The sequence below is a fragment of the Lepidochelys kempii genome, chromosome 7, assembly GCF_965140285.1.
Source record: "Lepidochelys kempii isolate rLepKem1 chromosome 7, rLepKem1.hap1, whole genome shotgun sequence".
Taxonomy (NCBI): Eukaryota; Metazoa; Chordata; order Testudines; family Cheloniidae; genus Lepidochelys; species Lepidochelys kempii.
The window spans coordinates 123,479,014-123,497,738 of NC_136386.1; the positions used below are offsets into that span (position 1 = coordinate 123,479,014).

The following is an 18,725-nucleotide window of genomic DNA, read 5'->3' on the forward strand; positions in this document are numbered from 1 at the left end:
ACCCCAAAAATAACATTGGATCTTGCCTCAGGGCAGGGGGCTGGACTACATGGCCTTTCAAGGTCCCTTCCAGCCCTACATTTCTACGCATCTGTGATCTTTGATGACCATCCACAAGTGATCAGGGCCTTAGTTTTCATCCCACCCAAAAGCCAGAACTCTCCAGCATCACTAGCACTATGTTGGAGCTTTGATTCTGCATGGACTCTGAGAGGGTCCAATTCCTGCAGCATCAGGGTTTTGCTTAGAGATCTCTCATCCAAGTACTGAGGCAGCCTGACCCTGAGCAGCTTGCAAGATATAATAAACCCACAGCCAGTCTGGTTCTAACAGGAACACAAGCTAAGTGTCAATACAAGGCCAACACAACCCTGTATTTGGTTTTCAACACTGTAGGGGAAGATTTAACTTAAAAAAAAATACCTGTACATTTTAAAAATTTTAATTCATGAAAATGTTTCTGTTCCTATGAAGTTTTGTCAGACGCTTCCTTTAAAAAATGACATTCTGGGGCCTGAAGTAAAATCCTCTTGAACTCTTGAGAGATTTCCACCATGATTGCAAACAGACCCGAAACCCTGGAGATCGTTATGGGCCAAGAATACTAAAAGTGGGGTTGCCGCACTGATCCCAGATTGGACCACACCACATCCCCGCCAGGCAATTCAGGGTGCAGAGCAAGGTGCTGTTATGGGGGTGGGGCCATCAGAGCTCACTGCAGGCATTTCAAAAGCAACCAGCAGGGTGGATAAAAATCAATTATTTTTTTTTAAAAAATCAAATTGTTTTGATAACATGCTTTTTGAGGAAAACAATCTATCTAAAGATAGTTTTAATTAAGATACATTATAGCTCAAAGATATCTCATCATGGAATAGGGATTATAAATTCAAATTCTATAGTATGAGACAATATATTCATGTAATGTTTAAGAAAAGTTTTGTAAATGAATTCCAATAGTTCATGAATTAGGGACCCAATCTTATGGGGTTCCACAGGCTTCTGTATAGATTATTTATCTTTCTATCTACCCAATGAGACTCAGTGCTCAGTCCAGAAGACACCATCAGAGATGCTTAGTTTTGCAGCTCTCAAACTGTGGATTTGTGTCTCCAGAGGTAACATGCTTGTTAACAGCAAACATGTTTTTAAATAAATACATAATAGATAGAGGTGGGAAATAACAGATCTCAACCCTATTATCCCTCTGCAAATTTGTGTACACAGAGTCAATCCCTTACCTCTCTCTAAAAGTGGAAAGTTTCAAAAAGTTCAATGCATAGAAGATTGCTGGGGGTGGAATAGATCTGGACAAGGAGAAGTCTGGAGATAAATGTGAGAAGTAAGGGACATATGCTTGTTTTGTTAAAATATTATATGTTTGCTGTTGAAGAAAAAAATCCAGAATACTTAACGTTGTTGTTTTAGTTAAATAAAACAATGTAAATGTCTGTCTGGTGATGTTCTCCAAGAAAATCCTCCAAATATTAATAATTAACCTGTTGAATTGGAGATAGTTCACCTCCCAGTGACTTCATAAATAGCTGCTTCAATTACCTTTGGTAAATGAAATAACCAAACAATCGTTCATTTTCTGATATAGCTGTAAAACTCATCCAAAAAGTTTTCAAAATAAATACTGTTTAAAAATGTATAGTGTGCACCTTCTAAAAACTAAACCTCCATCGATCTCTGAGTTGTGAAGAATATGTATTAAGGTTGTAAGAACCAACAAGAATGCACCTTTACATAGAAAACCATGATTAAATCGAGTCTTCCTGACCAGTGATTTAAATCAAATCCACCCTGGCAACCAGTGATTTGGAGGCCTCTATCTCTGGGTCCCAACCCTGAGTCCCGCGCTCAGCGCTTACTAAGGACCAGACCCCTTTAGGGGACCTCACGCCAGGGCCCCAAAAACGGCCACAGCACTGTGGGAAGGACAGGCTGATGGCCTGAGCCACCCACTCCCCTGCTTGCACCCCGCCCAATTCCACCCTCGAGGGGTGATGCCCCAAAACCCCACAGTGGGGATGGGTGGGACTGGGATGGGGCCACCCCAACATCCCAGTACAGTCGGACAAGGGGCCCCCACACCTAGGGGGAGGGGAGAAAGGACCCCTGGTACCCCACACTGGGGGGAGGGACCCCAGCTTGCGGGGGGAGAGGGGGGAGAAGGGTCCCCAGCCCTGGGGGACGGGGGGAGAAGGGGCCCCCATACCCCACACTGGGGGGAGGGACCCCAGCTTGCGGGGGGAGAGGGGGGAGAAGGGTCCCCAGCCCTAGTGGACGGGGGGAGAAGGGGCCCCCAAACCCCACACTGGGGGGAGGGACCCCAGCTTGAGGGGGGAGAAGGGTCCCCAGCCCTGGGGGATGGGGGAGAAGGGGCCCCCATACCCCACACTGGGGGGAGTGACCCCAGCTTGCGGGGGGAGAGGGGGGAGAAGGGTCCCCAGCCCTGGGGGACGGGGGGAGAAGGGGCCCCCATACCCCACACTGGGGGGAGGGACCCCAGCTAGAGGGGGGAGAAGGGTCCCCAGCCCTGGGGGACGGGGGGAGAAGGGGCCCCCATACCCCACACTGGGGGGAGGGACCCCAGCTAGAGGGGGGGAGAAGGGTCCCCAGCCCTGGGGGACAGGGGGAGAAGGGGTCCCCATACCCCACACTGGGGGGAGGGACCCCAGTTTGAGGGGGGAGGGGGGAGAAGGGTCCCCAGCCCTGGGGGACGGGGGGAGAAGGGGCCCCCATACCCCACACTGGGGGGAGGGACCCCAGCTAGAGGGGGGAGAAGGGTCCCCAGCCCTGGGGGACGGGGGGAGAAGGGGCCCCCATACCCCACACTGGGGGGAGGGACCCCAGCTAGAGGGGGGAGAAGGGTCCCCAGCCCTGGGGGACGGGGGAGAAGGGGCCCCCATACCCCACACTGGGGGGAGGGACCCCAGCTAGAGGGGGGAGAGGGGGGAGAAGGGTCCCCAGCCCTGGGGGACGGGGGGAGAAGGGGCCCCCATACCCCACACTGGGGGGAGGGACCCCAGCTAGAGGGGGGAGAGGGGGGAGAAGGGTCCCCAGCCCTAGTGGACGGGGGGGAGAAGGGGCCCCCAAACCCCACACTGGGGGGAGGGACCCCAGCTAGAGGGGGGAGAAGGGTCCCCAGCCCTAGTGGACGGGGGGAGAAGGGGCCCCCAAACCCCACACTGGGGGGAGGGACCCCAGCTAGAGGGGGGAGAGGGGGGAGAAGGGTCCCCAGCCCTGGGGGACGGGGGGAGAAGGGGCCCCCAAACCCCACACTGGGGGGAGGGACCCCAGCTAGAGGGGGGAGAGGGGGGAGAAGGGTCCCCAGCCCTGGGGGACGGGGGGAGAAGGGGCCCCCATACCCCACACTGGGGGGAGGGACCCCAGTTTGAGGGGGGAGGGGAGAGAAGGGGCCCCAGGTCCCCAGCCCTGGGGGAGGCGGGAGACCCCCCCCCCCCGCCGGAAGAATCAGCCCCGCCCCTCCCCCGCCACTTACTGCTCGGGCGGGCCCGGAGGAGGCCGGGGAGGGGGCGGGGCCTCGCGCGCCCGGCGCTTCCGGGTCCGGCGGAAGCGTGCCGGTTGCCATGGCGACGCGGCCTAGCCGCCATGGCGGGGCCGAGCTGGCTGGAGCGGCTGCGCGGGGCCCGCAAGACCGCGCTGCTGCAAGACGGTACCGGGGGGGCTCGGGCCCGGGCGGGACCTGGAGCCACGGACACGCGGGGCGGGGCCCAGCCCCCCCGAGCCCATCGCCAGCCCCGCCCGGCAGGCCGAGGCCGCTGGGGTCCGGGCGTGGGATGCGGGGGCAGGCAGGGATGATGGGGGAGGGGCAGGGGCCAGGGCCCATGGGGGATGATGGGGAAGGGGTGGGGGCCAGGGGCAGGCAGGGATGATGGGGGAGGGGCGGGGGCCAGGGCCCATGGGGGATGATGGGGGAGGGGCAGGGGCCAGGGCCCATGGGGGATGATGGGGAAGGGGTGGGGGCCAGGGCCCATGGGGGATGATGGGGAAGGGGTGGGGGTCGGGGGGGGCAGAGATGATGGGGGACGGGTGGGGGCCAGGGCCCATGGGGATGATGGGGAAGGGGTGGGGGTCGGGGGGGGCAGAGATGATGGGGGAGGGGCGGGGGCCAGGGCCCATGGGGATGATGGGGAAGGGGTGGGGGTCGGGGGGGGCAGAGATGATGGGGGAGGGGCGGGGGCCAGGGCCCATGGGGATGATGGGGAAGGGGTGGGGGTCGGGGGGGGCAGAGATGATGGGGGACGGGTGGGGGCCAGGGCCCATGGGGGATGATGGGGAAGGGGTGGGGGTCGGGGGGGGCAGAGATGATGGGGGACGGGTGGGGGCCAGGGCCCATGGGGGGGGGCGGGGGCCAGGGCCCATGGGATGGGGAGGGGGCCCTGGGTCTGGCCTCATCTTGCCCCTGTTGTGTGTAGGGAAGAGGAAGGTCCATTACCTGTTTGAGGATGGGCTGGAGATGGCTGAGGAGTACGACCTGAAGACCAGCCAGCTGCTGGGTAAGTGAGAGGTTCCCCCCCTCAGCTCTTGGCCCCTGCCCCTGAGCTGGCCCCGTAGTTGCCCTTACTAATGACTCTCCCTCCCCCCCCTTGGTGCAGCAGGAATATGTCGCGAGACGGGCGGTTGGCCAGGGTGCAGCCTTTCCCCCGGCGTGCTGCAGAATCAGTTCTGCCAGGGGTTACCTGCCTGCAATGCCCAGTGACTTGAGCAGGGCCAGCCCGTCTGTGAATGAGAGCGGAGCTGGGCCCAGGCAGCTCTGACGTCCGTGCCACGGTGGGGAACCTCTCCCCCAAACAGCAGCACTGCTGCCATACGGAATTCAGCATGGCAGAATGGCACAGCCATTTGCAGTGGCCGAGGCTGCAGGGCAGGAACACGTACCCTGGTTGAAAAGGGCCACAAGGGCTTCAGTCGCCTCAGGTGGTCACGCTTTTGGTTTTATGTCTCCCTCCAAAGTCAGCCTCTCCAGCACCTGTTGTGAATGTAGAATATTGATTCAGTACCATCTCACAAAGCAGAGCTCCTGAGTCACTGGCCCCACAGGCTGAGTTCAGCTGCATGGGGAGCAGCTGGCGGTCATCTGCCCTTCGGGGGAAAGGACTATGCTGGTCATGGGAATGAGACTCCATCAGCCCCCTTGTCTGATGTAGCCAAGGCTCTGGCTGAGGTGTTTGCTGGGATTTTTCACCAAAGCGCAGCTTAAAGAAAAGGGGTGACCCTTCTTCTTTTCTCCACAGCTAGAAAGTGGCGAGAGAAGAATGCTCTGGGGAGCTGCGGCAAGTGGCAGGTTGAGGTGGGAGAGCCGACCATGTACCCAGGGGGGGCGCTGGAATCAGAGCTCATAAAGGAAAGCAGCTCCAGTGTACGTAAGGTGGTCCTGCTCACAGCAGTAACTAGACCCACAGCCTCATGAACTGCAACCAGTGAGTGGCTAGGAGGCTGAGGTTATGGCTTATCTCCGGGGATTTGTAGGGCTGCCAGGGTAGAACTCCAAACTCTCGGGACACCTCTCAGCTGGGTTAGGACTCAAGTCTTCGGCATCCAGAAGGTGGGGGACTGGGGAGAAGAGGGAAGGCCTTGCTGTTTCCAAGGGACCTGTAGGTTTCTTAAGTGGAGGACTCTCCTTTATTGCCCTGCTGGCTGCCTCAGTCTGTCTGTCGTCCATGAAGCGGCTTGAAAGGGCATCTGGAAATGCCAGTGAGTGTAAAGCACTGAGAAGGTGACAGCTCCAGTCGCAGCTATTACACACATGCAGTGCTTTATGCTGGTGGGTCAAGCCTTCCGGGAGGGGTGGGGGGATGGTCTGTCCTTGTCTCCATTCTACAGTTGAGGAAATAGAGGCCCGCAGACATGCTCAGGGCAGCACAAGTTAGTGGCAAAGCCAGACCTAGACTTCAGCAGTTGTGGATTTTTGCCCACGCTGCTGCTGTTGCCCTTCCCATGAGGAAAGGCAGTGGGCAGTTCCTGGAGAGCCTGAGGCCAGATTTCCTTGTACCAATGGGAGCATAAGTCTCCCCGGCCCCCTTACTCAGTGGGAGAGTGATCTAGAGGAAACCTACCCTCATGGACCCTGATCAGCAGCAGTGCAGGTGCAGCCATGGGAACAGTTGGAGAGAGTGCAGGAAACTCTCTGGGTGCCTCATCACAGGCTCCATATTCAGACTGGAGTGCCTGTCTGACACTCCTGGCCCCAGTCAGTAACCTTAGCATGTAACCCCGGGAGCTCATCCTAGCTGTGCCCCATCAGACATGCCTGTGTTTGCTGCAGCCCATCTTCATGAGGAGGGACACTCAGACCAGTTTCCAGTGGCGGATCCGGAACCTACCCTACCCCAAAGAGGTCTACAGCGTCTCTGTGGAGAAGGATCAGCGCTGCTGTGTTGTCCGTACCACCAACAAGAAGTCAGTAAGCACAGCACTGTCTTCAGCGAAACGTCCTGGCTTGTTTTGGTTGGTGTGGGAGAGAGCTAGAGGCGGAATAGGTGATCAGACAGGGGAGATGTTCTCTCCAGCCTCTGGAGGAGAGTGGGGGGCTGGAGCAATTTCTTGACTGCTTTATACACATGGCTTTGCAGACCCCCTCATCCCCACCACTAGTCAACTCTTAAGCTCCCCAAACTGTTCTTTTGCTGCACCTCAGTCCTGTCCTGCAGCACCCTCTGGTATTCAGGCCTGGGTCCTCCTTTCCTCTTCCCTAGACTGGGGCAACCCTCAATTAATGCACCTCACGTATAACCAGAGGGTCAGAGGGTTCACTGATCTCTCTTCTGAGGCCAAGCTGCATGGGGAGGAGGGGCATTATACCTTTGAAAGTGTCATGCTTATTGTGCCCCAATATGGTGGAGCAAACTGCAGAGTGCATCTCTCATGGATGTGGCCAGTCCTCCCCCAGCACAGCTCCCCCTCCCCTTCATGGGGACACTGCAAGTACCACTGACCAATCCCGCTGCCTGAGGAAGGGCTTCCTCTACCCTCTCTGTACTGTAACGAACCCTCTAGTGACCATGAGATAGAATCTGGAGCTGGGGCAGATCCAGGACCCCTCCCAGCCAGCTCCCTGCTGCTCGCAACTCTCCCCAGTTCAGTAGCCTCTTCAGCTGTCAGTAACCTAGGGCTTGCTCCCTCTCCTAGATCACCAATGTAAAATTGGCCCTATCCTGATCTGGGGGGTTCCCTCTCCTGGATACATCCCCGTAACTTGATATTGAGACGCTAATCAAATTAATCAAGTCAGGGTACCTGAAGCCACAGGAGGAGACTGTACTCAAGGGCCATTGGAACTACCCAGATTGGGGGTGGGGACGCAGCCAGCTGCAGAAAGGTGCCTCAGTTACCCCCAAACAAGTCAACTTTCTGATCTAGAAGTAAAGAATGCAACCAGTGACGAAGCCAGCCTGGATCTGCTATGGGTAGGGAGGAGCTGTCAGAATAAAGGGAAGCTTAGGTCTGTCCATAGAGCAGTGGGAAGCGAGCCCCCAGCCCGGGTAGACAGACTCACATGATCTTGGCTTGAGCCAGCACACCAACAGCAGCAGGGGGGATGTAGCAGCTGGAGCCCTCAAGCCCACCCGAGCCCCTGGCTCTGAGCAGGGGTGGCTAGCCCAGGTATCCTCTGGAGCCACAGTGTCCACGCTGCTGTTTCTAGCCTGCTAGCACAAGTGTCTCTCCTCCATGTAGACATACCCCTTGATACCTGCGGCAGCCCCTGGCTTGTTAAATATAATTCCCTGCTGTATAATGACTTGGTGCTTTGTGCGCCGAATGAGACCAGCTCTGCTCCAAAGCGGTTACAGTCTGGGTTCAGACACAGGCCTGCAGTAATGGGGAGAGGAGGAAATTCTCTTTCCCTCCATGTGCGAAAGGGCCTACTTGCAAATGGGGGACATTCCAGGGGTTGCTTAGCAGGAGCTGGAGGCAGCTGCCTTGTTCTGTCCATCTCCCAACACTGTCGCTTTAGACAGAGAGAAATGAGTTTACTGGGGGAGAAACCCACTCTGGAATTGCCCTGCTTAGCACCCAAGCCTTTCTAATCCAGCTCCTCGTAACTGGCTGTAGGTGGCGCTGTTGCCAAATAACTGTTCCTTTCTCTTCCGATCCACCACTTGGGACCTTTAACAAGGCCTGCTCCGAAGCAAAGGAGAACAAGTGGCGGTAGTAACCCTCCTCTGCCAAGTACCCCCAGCAGTCCCAGAGAGGGGGGTATGGGGGGATGCACTAGGAACAGGATATGGCCACCCCTCTGCATTTAATAACCATAATGTCGGTAGGATGGGGGCAGAGGTGCCTTTGCTCCCAAGGAAGTGCTGAGCATTTGGGGTTCTCAGCCTGGGGAGGTGCAGGCTGAATCCACACAACTGGGACGCGAGGGGGAAGAGCGGCCAGTTACTCAGACAGAACCACATCTCTGGGGATAAACTGATGAGCTGCCTCATACACAGCCAGGCTCATCATTTCTGCCTGGGCTCCACAGCGTGCTGCTCAGGTTTTTTCCACCTGCTTGGAGCACTGAGCAGGGTTCAGGTGACTGTCTCCCACGCCCTCAAGGTGTTGGGTTGTAGAGGGGTTTCTATGCAGAGGCAGCAACCCTTCCTTTGGCCTCTGGAGAGCTGTTTGAGTGACAAGAATGGCAACATTTCTGCTGCAGGGCAACCTGGGCCCATGCATAGAGGTTTGCACATGCGTGTACATTTGCCCATTTTCACCTTGAAACTCGTTCACCACCTGGAAGGGGAGAGAGGGGGTGGGCGGACAGGGATGTTCACAAATGCTTGGGATAGCGTGAGTGGTTGTGCACAGGAGTACTGAAGTGACAGGCCATTTCATTAAGCTGGAGGGAAGGATCCTCACTGAATGGGCAGCGGTAGATGACTGCTGCTAGGACCTAGAAGTGATTTCATCAGAGCCTCGCCTGTCAGTCACTTAACTAGTAGCCTTGGAGCTGAAATTGGCCGTGTCCAACCTCTTATCTAGGGTTTGAGCCGGCTCCCCTTCAAATCCCCTTCAAATCAATGGGCGTCCTTCCCTTCGCTGCAGTGGGCTCTGGCTCAGGCCTTGGCTGAGCACTGGCAGCGTGTCTGGTGCTGTACAGTAGAACACCAGCGTTATGAACTGACCAGTCAATCACACCCCTCACCTGGAACCGGACATACGGAACCAGGCAGCAGCAGAGACAAGAAAAAGGCAAATCCAGTGCAGTACTGTGTTAAACAAACTGCTAAAAAAAAAAAAAAAAGCATTTTTTCCCTGCTTAGTGAAGTTTCAAAGCTGTATGAAGTCAATGCTCAGTTGTAAACTCTGGAAAGAACCAGAACCTTTTGCTCAGAGTTCCGAACGTTTCCGAGTTATGAACAACCTCCATTCCCAAGGTGTTTCGTAACTCGGAGGTTCTACTGGACAGTCACAGGGCCTGACTTCGCAAGAGGCTGAACACCTTTAGTACTCCCTGGTGTTGGTGGCACTCAGTGGTCCTCTGGCTCTGGGAGGGTCACAGGCCTGTGGAGGACAATGTACTAGGAAAGACAACGTGCGATGCTCCAGGCAGCACATGTTCTCAAAGGGTGACTTCTCCTCCCACAGCAGGGAGAGTCAGGAGAGACTCTACTCAAGCCAGCATGGTTACGCAGCTGTAAAGCTAGCGAGAGATCAGAATCACACCCCAAGCCCATACAGATCAAGTACAGCCCTGGGGCAGCGCCTGGATTTTTATTTGTGTTTGGTGTGTGGGTTATTGTGGCAGCATGTTAAGGAGGGAGCTGAAAGTTGTTCGCCTGCAGCTGGAACTTCAGGTCACTCAGAAAGGGCTTTGTTTCAAACTGCCATGTTACCTCAATGACAAGTACCTTGGCCATGTCTGAGGAACCTTGCTGTGGAAATAAAGTTATAAGGATCTGAAAATTGCTCTCCTTAAAGGACGTCAACTACACTGACCATGCTGCCCTGTGAGCACAAGCCAACCAGAGTGGGATCAGCCAAGAGTTTTACAGCTGTCCGTTTTGTGCTTTGGTTTTTAAATTAGTTTTCATTTGTTTCCTGCTGACTCTACGGCAAGCGTGTGCGGGGAGGAGCTAGGAGTAGTAGTTCTGGAAGTAGCAGCAGCTGAAGCAAGCTATGGAGCAGGCTAATGTCCCTTGTGGACAATTCGGATAGATCACTTGGTCCTAGGCCCCTGGTGCCCGACTCTATCCACCATAGCCAGTGGGAGCTCCATCATTGACTTCCTTGAGACACATCAAGCCCCCTACAGATGACAGGTGCGTTGGGCACAATGCCTTAGATAGATGAATTCTTCTGGATCCTGGATCCAGACCCTGCTTGACTAGTAATAAGCAGACAGTGGCAAAGGAAATGAATCCACAGGTGGTTAATGCACCATCACAGGAGAGAAATTAACCGCCCAAGAGTTCCCACAGCACTTGACACTTCAGTTAACTCCTCATACAGGGGAAGAGCAGTTCAAAGGGGAGAGGTTCTGATTGGGGAGCAGTCCCTGCTGAATGTCTGGGCTCTCTGGCTCTAAGTCCTGCATTACTACATTGCAGTAAAGGTTTTTGTAAATAGAATTCTCTCTTCAAGTAAACCCATTTCAAACAAGACTAGCAATGAATTCACTGAAGCAACATCCAGCATCTAGTCAAGGAGTGGCCTGAGAGTGCAGTTCCAACCTCTACCACAAGGTGAGAGCCAAGGGCAGAGAATCCCAGTCACTCGAGCAGGGCTAACAAATCCATTTGCTGGCCTCTGAGCAAGAGCCACACACCCAACGCAAAGGGTGCTGGTAGCTTCTGCCCAGTCACTCCCATTCCCTCTGGCCACGGGGAAGGCTGCTCAAGTGGGATTTGCCTAAAACCTCTTGCTGTAAAATAAATCCATTAAAGTAAATTCTGAAAACAAAACCGCAAAGCCGCCTCCGCCCGCCCACCAAACCCGATTCAATTCTTGAAGCCAGAGGTAGCGGTAATGTTACAAGGAGGAGGGGGATGGCCAGGCAGATCTGGTTTCCTTTGATCTTGTCACAGATTTGAGTTTGAGGCCAGTCAAAGCCATTCTTCTCCCCTGCTCCTTAGTCCTGGGGCAGCAGAAGGCTGGTGTTTCCATTGATGGCTCCCAAGCCCTTTCAAACAGTGGGTTTTTCTGTGTACTGCAGTTTTTGTCTAAGCGGTAACACTTCCTTACCATGGCTTTGTGTTCATCTAATCTCTGCTGTTTAACCTTTGACACTTCCCTTATTATCCATGTCTGCCACCTTTCCCAAACACCGACAGCCGCGACAACACAGAATGGTTTGAGCCCTGCGGTAACAAACCGCTTGCATTCCTCCTGTGCGGGAGAGTCATTTGCCCTTTGTATCTGTTTTCACCAGGACTTGGAAAATAAACTAGCTGCACTTGGGGCAGAGGTAGAGAGACGCCGGGCTTCATGCAAAGCCAACTTAATGGAGGTGAATCCCTCATGCTCTGACAGTAGGAAATAAACCCTTTTCCGGTCAGTTCGGGGCACCTTGGGGCCAGAAACATGTCAGTTTCACAGACCAATGGGGCTGCAGGCCTTGATGGAGGACGAAAGCCTGAAACCTCAACAAGGGCTGGAGGGGGGATGGAACCATCTCCATGGAGGGTGTCAGCACCCAGAGAGAGAGGATGGTTCAGCGTCAGCCAACAGGCCGCAACGGGAGGCTTGTGGTTAAAGCCCCAGCAGCGGGATCCACCAGAGTGGAGTTCCCGGCCATACTGGGCCAGACCAAAGATCCGTCTAGCCCAGTATCCTCCATCTTCCAACAGTGGCCAATGCCAGGTGCTTCAGAGGGAATGAACAGAGCAGACGACCATCAGGTGATCCATCCTGTCACCCATGGGGCGCTCTCTGCCTTACCTCAGGCAGGAAAGTGAGGCTACGAGGACTTAGTAGTGTCTTAATGGGCCATGTGCACCTACCTCCTCCCTTCCCTGGAGAAGTCTCTGCTCCTGCACGCAGCATAAAGCTCCCCAGGCTACTCTGTGAAGCTGTTCTTGGTTCTGGCTGCCCAGCCGAGAGTGGAGAACAGAGCCGGCTGCTGCCCCTTTCTCCACCCCCTTGCCGGCCCAGACGCCCTCAGCCGGAATGCAGTGTAGCAGCAATGGCAGCATGAGGGGGACTGCACAGAGAGGTGTCAAGAAGCAGGCTGCCGACAGTCCCTTTTTGTAGGGGGCCAGCGCGATCACCCCTGGAATCCTGTGTCCCGAGAGTGGCACCACGTCACCAGAGAGCTTGACAAAGTACGGGCAGTTCCGAGACAAACAACAGAAACAATTGGGGGACTGGACGGTTTGATTCAAACAACTGAACGTTTATGGCTCCCGGAAGAGACGGCCAAGCAGTGGAGATGCTGTGACCACTATTTCAAGAAGAGAGGAATGATTTAGGATGGGCCAAGGGGAGAACTAGGCGGGATGAGATCGGGTGAATAAAGGGGTGATTTTGAGGTTCAGGAGTAAGGAGACCCTCCTGAGCCACCAGAGCTGACACCTGACTAGTTCCCCAGCCGTGGGGACATTTAAAGCCAGATGTGACCAAATACTTGACTGTTGGAAGGCAAAAGCCTGCACTGAGCCCCAGGTGATGGGCTAGTTGGGACCCAAGGAGCTTTTCATTCGGATTTCTATGGCTGTGAGTACAGGTCCTGAAGCAAGCCCCTCCCTGAGCCTGGAGAGAGCAGCAGACACGCCAAGGGACGTATGGACCAGCTAGTAATGCTGCACTTGAGGAGCGTTGGGTGCCTCCCTTCCCTTGGGAGCACTGCTGTCCCCTCTGCGCCGAGCAGATGCACTGTACTATGTGCACCTTGCCAGGCCATGCCCCGGTGATAGCCAAGGAGGCAGAACTCCATCTCGGAGCCCTTGCGCTGAGACAGTGGGAAGCCCAAGGCCCTGCCTGCCTCGGCCCCTCGTTCTCCATCTGCTCGGCAGCTCAGGCCGGATCTGGAGAAGTCAGTTTCTGGGACACGCTTGGCTCAAAGGATGCAGCTGTGGTAGCAGCTCGCCTCTTGCTACAAAACCGTGGACTTGCAAAAGCAGCTTGAGTGAGTCTGGCCTGGGCCCCCTCCTGAGCCTTTTCAAGAGCGTCCGTTCTGTTCACTTCCCTCCATTTCTGGGTTCCCCACAGCAGACAGCTGGGGTCTGATTTGCAGAAGTGCTGAGCCCCTGCAGCGCAGCTCCTCACCACAGATCAGTGGCCACTTCTGAAGGCTTTGGCCCGAGGGAGGTGCAGGGAGGGCTCTGGCTGAGGGGCGTTGGAGCAGACGTCACCTCACTGGTGTGCACTTTGTGCAGGACAGAATTTTAGTCTCTCCCCTCCCTTGTGCTTGTGTGCAGGTATTACAAGAAGTTCCCCATTCCTGACCTGGACAGATTCCAGCTTCCCCTGGACGCGGCTGCCCTGAGCTTCACTTATGCCAATGCCACCCTGATTATCACGGTGAGATTCCAGCCCATGTGGGAATACTCGGCCCTGAGCTTTACATCCTCCGTTTCACAGCTAAGGAAAGGGAGGCCGAGAGAAGAGATTTGCCCGTGGTCACAGGGGATCCAGTGCCAGAGCTCACCTGCCCGACAGGGGGGTCTGCGTGGCAGAATCACGGATGCTCGTACAGTATCTTTGAGAGTCAGTGAGTGTGCTGACAGTCTGCCCATGGCTAAGCAGCCCTTGGGCGCAGGGACATGTTCTCTGCCTAGAGAAGCTCAGTCTGAAGAGCACAAGGTGTTACCGAAGGGCCTTCTCCAATGCTGCCCCCAAGTCTTGGAACACGCCCCTTCCTGTGGCAGCAAACTCGTCCCCTTCCCAGCTCACTTTTTTCCTGGGAGGCCCATCAGTGTTACTGCCAGGTGCGGGGCTGGTCTCACGCTGTCTCACACACAGGGTCACCCAGTGCTTTGGGCATGGGAGGATGTTCCAGCTCTGCAATGAGACATCTGTGGGCAAACGGAATAGGAGCTAAAGGTACTCACCAGCTGGCGGGGAGGGAGTGGCTGCCTGCAGCCATCAGAGGCCAAGTGGTCCCCTTAGAGCTGCAGCTCCTTGTCTGTCCCAAACTGAGAAGGCCAACGACCAGCAAAGTCTGCTGGGAAAGGATCCTGGTCAAGAGTGAACTCAAGGCAGCGTTCAGGGCCCTCTGCTGCTCCAGAAGAACTAGGCCAGCTGGACCATCCTGTAGCTCTTGTCTGACCTGCCTGCCACAGGCTAGGGCATTTCCCCACTGATCCCTGCATCCGGCTCCTTAGGCTGTAGTTGACAAGGGAGCTCCCAGGGAGATGCTGGCCCTGGGCAGGGGTCTCCAGCTCCCTGCCCTCCAGCACCAACACAAAATCTATTACAAACCTCGGTCAAGAATTCAGCTTACACTGAAACTTTCCAGGCTGCCGCTTCCCAGGGCTCCCTCCTGCTTCGCTGCTCATTGCGGTGCACAAGGAAGTTCCTTCCCCATGGCCGGGGCGGTACCCACTTTGGGGATAAGGGGGAGATGCAGGGTTCTCGAGGTCAACCTGTCACCTTCTGCCTGTACGATAAAACCCATCCCAAATCAGGGCCAATGGTCCCTAGCCAGGGTGCTGCCCCCTTGCTCCAGCAGGCACCAGTTGGGTACAGACAGGCGGCAAAAGAGGCACTTTCACATTGCTGTCCCTCTGGATCCATGCTGCCAGGCAGGGAAGCTGCTAATGAAGATGCTTCTCTCACAGTCTCAGCTTAACTAAGCTGCTTGAAGGGGCTAGCCATGCAGTGCCAGTCTGAATGGGAGCACTGAGCGGCCATGTCTCTTCCCTGCAGTACCGGAAGCCCCAGGAGATCCTGGCTGTGGAAGAAGAGCTGCAGAAGGAGCTGAAGAAGATCAAGGCAGCTAACGATGGGGACGGGGAGTGCAAGACCCAGTAGGCGATGGCTGCAGGGGGGTTGGGGCAGAACCGTGCACTATTTATTTTGCTGCTTTTTCTAGTAAAATGATTTCCACAGGGAGGTTGCTTGGTTTGCAAGAATCATTATGACTTGGGCTCCATCAGCCACGCCGCACTCGGGTCTGGGAACACAAACCTCAGGGCTGCTTTCTCTCCCACTCCCATTTGGCTGGCCAGCACTGAGCTACGTAGTCCCTCCGGCAGCGTGGGATGCCATGGAGAGTGAGGGAAATAATGCAGCCAACAGCTTTCTGCTCCTACTGAACACTGCTGAGCGAGGAATGTCCTCCACTATTTCTATATGGCTCACAGCAGTGCTGACCCAAAGCAGTCAGGGGGGCTGGGATTAGACCCTTAGGGTTGTGCCAGGAAGACCAGGCTTTGCAGGGACTCCCCTGCCTGGCTGCGTCAGGGGAGCTATCGTCATACCAGGGAAGCTCCGGCTGTCTCCCCATTGCCCTGGCGTCCGCTCCCTTTAGCTGTGTAGTTAGGAAGATGATCTTGGGCCTTAACCACCTTTCCAAACAGTGCCAGGAACTGCCTAGCCTGAACCCAGCGAGTCCCTCAGAACGCCGAGCTGTGCAGCCACAGGGAGGAGGCCAGGAAGTGGAGTATGGGGCAGGTGACTTGCGTTGCAGGGAGAAGTGACTGTAGTTATTCAAGGTGCAATTTGGCCAGCACAGTGGGGTCAATAAACCTGCTCTTTCCTGTAGCACCAGGGGACCATACATGCCCACAGGCAGTTTCCCAACTCCTCTGAAGTCACGCTGGGACCCCAGGGAAGAGCGCCACCTACAACTCTGTTCACTTCTTCTCACACCCCACCTCCTCCCTGGTGCCCTCCAGCTGACAGCAGGCTCACCACGGCCACCCCTCTAGTTCTCCCCCCCCCCCCCCCCCCCCCAGCCTGAGGTGCATGCCTCCAGCCAGGTCAGCCCTGCACCGGTCAGGAAGATCTAGGCTGACTTGGTCCTACATCAGAGCTGATGACTCTCGAGGTCCCTTCCAGCCTGACATTTCTGAGTCTATGAAAACAACCTCCCTCTCCCCAAGTCCCAGGGCCCACCCCTGCAGAGTTCACGTCTGCAAGATCTACAACTGCCAGCTCCTCAACAGAGCACAATGCCCACTCCCATATTACTGGCAGACCCTTCCCCCCTTAAAGGTGCCGCTCCCTGGTTCTCCCAGCAGGGCATGTCTGATTGTTGCCACTTCAGTGATAAGCTACACAGAGCAGGGACAGCATTATTAGTTATAACCCCTCCTGCCTGGGTTTTCTTGGCCATCTCCCCATCCAGACACTGACCACGCCCGTGGCTGTTAGCATGTGGGAACTGACAAATACAGCTTGAGGTCAGTTGAGCTTCCTAGGTACAATGTCAACATTCAGAAGTCACCTGTGGTCACCACCCGCCTCCACCGCGGAGCAGCAGTGCGAGCCCTGACAAGGCTGCACCTGTGCGTCCCCCGGGGTAGGAGGAGGGCCCACTCTGCAAAGCAGTTTGTGGATGGGCAGCTGTAGTTACAGCCCTACAACTGCAGCTGGCTAGTGGCACAGGGCAGTTTGCGTTCTCGGCCCTGGCACACAGCCACGATGCAGGAAAATTCCTCTTCACTGGGCTGACAAGTCAGCAGGGGATGTGCACTCAAGAGCTGGCAACCCAGATTCTAAGACAATGAGAAATGGGCAATGATGGCACAGAGAAGCGAAGGCCACCACAGGAGAAACACCGCCTGCTTGCGGGCACCCTCACTGTTAACTTTCCGCCATGTTGAAATGTGACCCCCCTTCCTACTCCGCTGGTGGTGTCTTGGCAGGCTTCTGATCCAGGACAAAACTTTACCTCTCATCCCCTGGTTACTTATGGTCTCCTTAATAGCCTCTTGCAAGGGACTTTGGCAAGGCTTTTTGAAAGACCAAATGAATTAGATCCCCCAGTTCTTTCTCCACTATTTAACTGAATTCTGTCCGATTAGAGATGCTACTTTGTACCAGTCATGATCACACGGAAGTTGTGTACTTCCGTTACTCCCAGTTTCACCCAGTTTGCCTAAGTATGGCTCACCAGTTTAATTCACAGTAGCACCCTCTGTGCCGTTATGAAAAGAAAAACTCCATTTAGTAGCCTCCAACCTTTGGGTACAGGAGCGTTTTTTTAATGAGATTTCCTGTGTTAGCAGCTCAGCCACTTTACCCTGAAGTGCCTTCAGAATCGGGGGCTCTATCCCATCCACTCCTGGGGAGCTACAGTTTTTAGTTTAGAGAATTTGTTTGAGCAGGTCCCTCGTTTGCAGAGAAGACCTCACCGTCTGACAGAGCCTCATCTTTATGCTCTGAGAAAAGAGGAGGTCGCCTCCCCAGAGGATGTTGCGAGGCGAGTAAGGAAAAGAACGATCAGTTAGTGCTGTTAGGATCGGTGCCTCGTTGGCCTGGAAGCATGGCAGGAAATGCAGGAAGGGTTGTGTCCTTTCAGCTCGCTCGCTGGAGCCCTGTCCTCCTGGTAGCCAATCACAAAAGCGTACACAGGGAATTCGTTATTTCTATCAAAGAAATGAGGAAAACCAGCAGCCGCAGGGGAGGAGTTTTATTCACCTACAGTATCACAAACCAGCGAGACCACGAGAGGTGTCTCGCACAGGAGCTTGGCTCAGCTGATCACAGCATGAAGCTTAGCAGGCTTCTCCTCCTTCACGTCAGGGATACCCCAAAAGTACAGACCAGTGCAGCCCAAGAGCACCCTCAACTTGAATGCAGAGGTGCCGCTCCCAGAGACAGGTCCCAGCATGCAGTGCTCCAGCTACTTAAAGACAGAGCAATGCATGCTGGAACCTGTAGTCTTTGTAAGATGCAGCTTTAGTCCCAGTTAGGGCATCTGTGATCTGCTCCATCTGACGCCGCATAGGTGTGGCCCCGGGCTCCTGATAAGCTGCCCGTGAGGCCACCTTTGGAGAAATCGGCTTTGCTGCTGTAGTTCCCGCAAGGCCAGGGAGGCCAAACAGCTTCAAGGCAGAGCAGGTAACAGGGTAAGTCTCTCCTGTACCCCATCCAGCTCCAGGCAGGGACCAGCTTTGAAGGTGAATGGCAAAGCTTTGTTTAGGAAGATGTCCCAGCCTGGCAGGTTCTGCACGCCCTGTGCAAGAGAGCAGAGCTGGCCATTTCAATGGCACTGCTTGCCCCACTCCGGGTTGCAGGAGCAGGCTTGTAGAGGTTAGGGGAAGATTAAGGGTTTGACAAAACATCCAACATCAGTTTTTGCCTCATCTCCCCATGAAGGCCCAAGGGCAGGATTCTGTGAGCCCCTTTCCTGCCCCGTGATCAGCATTAGCACCGTCCCGAACCAGCGCTAGCAAGAGTCAGGAACCCTTCTTCCATTTCCCTTTAACATTTTATTTAGCAAACTGAAACTGCCCCAACCCGACCGACCGCGCATGCCAGTCCCGTTAGCCGGCAGGCAGAGCCGAGCTTTGGCAGGATTCAGCCAGAGCCTGCCGAGGTTTCAGCTCCCGGATCGATTCCCGTTCTCTGTTTCGGAGGCCGTAATAAAGAGCAGTCAGGACAGCAGGGGCAGGTGCAAGGTTGGCTGCTCCTGGTTGTTCAAGGCTCTGCCCCGCTCCCAAATCAAATGCATTGCACACTCAGTCCTAGATTCGCTCTGCACTGCTCAGACGCCCGGGAGCAGCGCTGCCCAGCTGACGGGAACGTCTGCGCGGCTCTCCCGGCCGACCCGTTACCATCACACACACTGCGTCCGCAGGAAAGAAAACCAAACCAACCTG

The 18,725-nt window shown here is 55.5% G+C and overlaps 2 protein-coding genes across 8 annotated transcripts in view; one reads left to right on the forward strand and one right to left on the reverse strand.

Annotated features, from left to right (window-relative positions):
• The window catches only part of POLL (DNA polymerase lambda), an 18,989-nt gene extending 15,408 nt beyond the window's left edge, over window positions 1-3,581 (reverse strand). For 2 of the 5 annotated variants that reach the window (XM_073354568.1, XM_073354564.1), the window contains exon 1: window positions 3,509-3,581. The gene's annotated coding sequence lies outside the window, so the exon portion shown is untranslated. Of the gene's footprint in view, window positions 1-423; window positions 613-1,241; window positions 1,331-1,557; window positions 2,390-3,508 lie in introns of those variants that run through there. The other 3 variants (XM_073354566.2, XM_073354565.1, XM_073354567.2) reach the window with 3 other exon arrangements.
• DPCD (deleted in primary ciliary dyskinesia homolog (mouse)) lies at window positions 3,576-15,007 on the forward strand. 3 transcript variants are annotated; one of them, XR_012160095.1, is made up of 7 exons: window positions 3,576-3,682; window positions 4,446-4,526; window positions 5,265-5,389; window positions 6,296-6,433; window positions 11,387-11,464; window positions 13,374-13,476; window positions 14,824-15,007. XR_012160095.1 is itself a non-coding variant. In XM_073354573.1 (6 exons), the coding sequence occupies exons 1-6, from the start codon at window positions 3,619-3,621 to the stop codon at window positions 14,926-14,928; spliced, it is 612 nt and encodes a 203-aa protein (XP_073210674.1). In that variant the 5' UTR covers window positions 3,576-3,618; the 3' UTR covers window positions 14,929-15,007. The 3 variants fall into 3 exon arrangements, 2 of the variants coding, with proteins under 2 accessions (XP_073210674.1, XP_073210675.1); XM_073354573.1 differs by lacking the exon at window positions 11,387-11,464 and having other exon boundaries at window positions 6,296-6,429; XM_073354574.1 differs by lacking the exon at window positions 11,387-11,464 and having other exon boundaries at window positions 5,265-5,320; window positions 6,296-6,429.
• Window positions 15,008-18,725: the final 3,718 nt, after the last annotated feature.

Bases quoted from the DNA above. Each gene is read 5' to 3' on its own strand.
- DPCD (XM_073354573.1), top strand. From the start codon at position 3,619: ATGGCGGGGCCGAGCTGGCTGGAGCGGCTGCGCGGGGCCCGCAAGACC. The intron at 4,527-5,264 runs GTAAGTGAGAGG...TTTTCTCCACAG, and splicing joins GAAGACCAGCCAGCTGCTGG to CTAGAAAGTGGCGAGAGAAG. The intron at 13,477-14,823 runs GTGAGATTCCAG...TCTTCCCTGCAG, and splicing joins ATGCCACCCTGATTATCACG to TACCGGAAGCCCCAGGAGAT.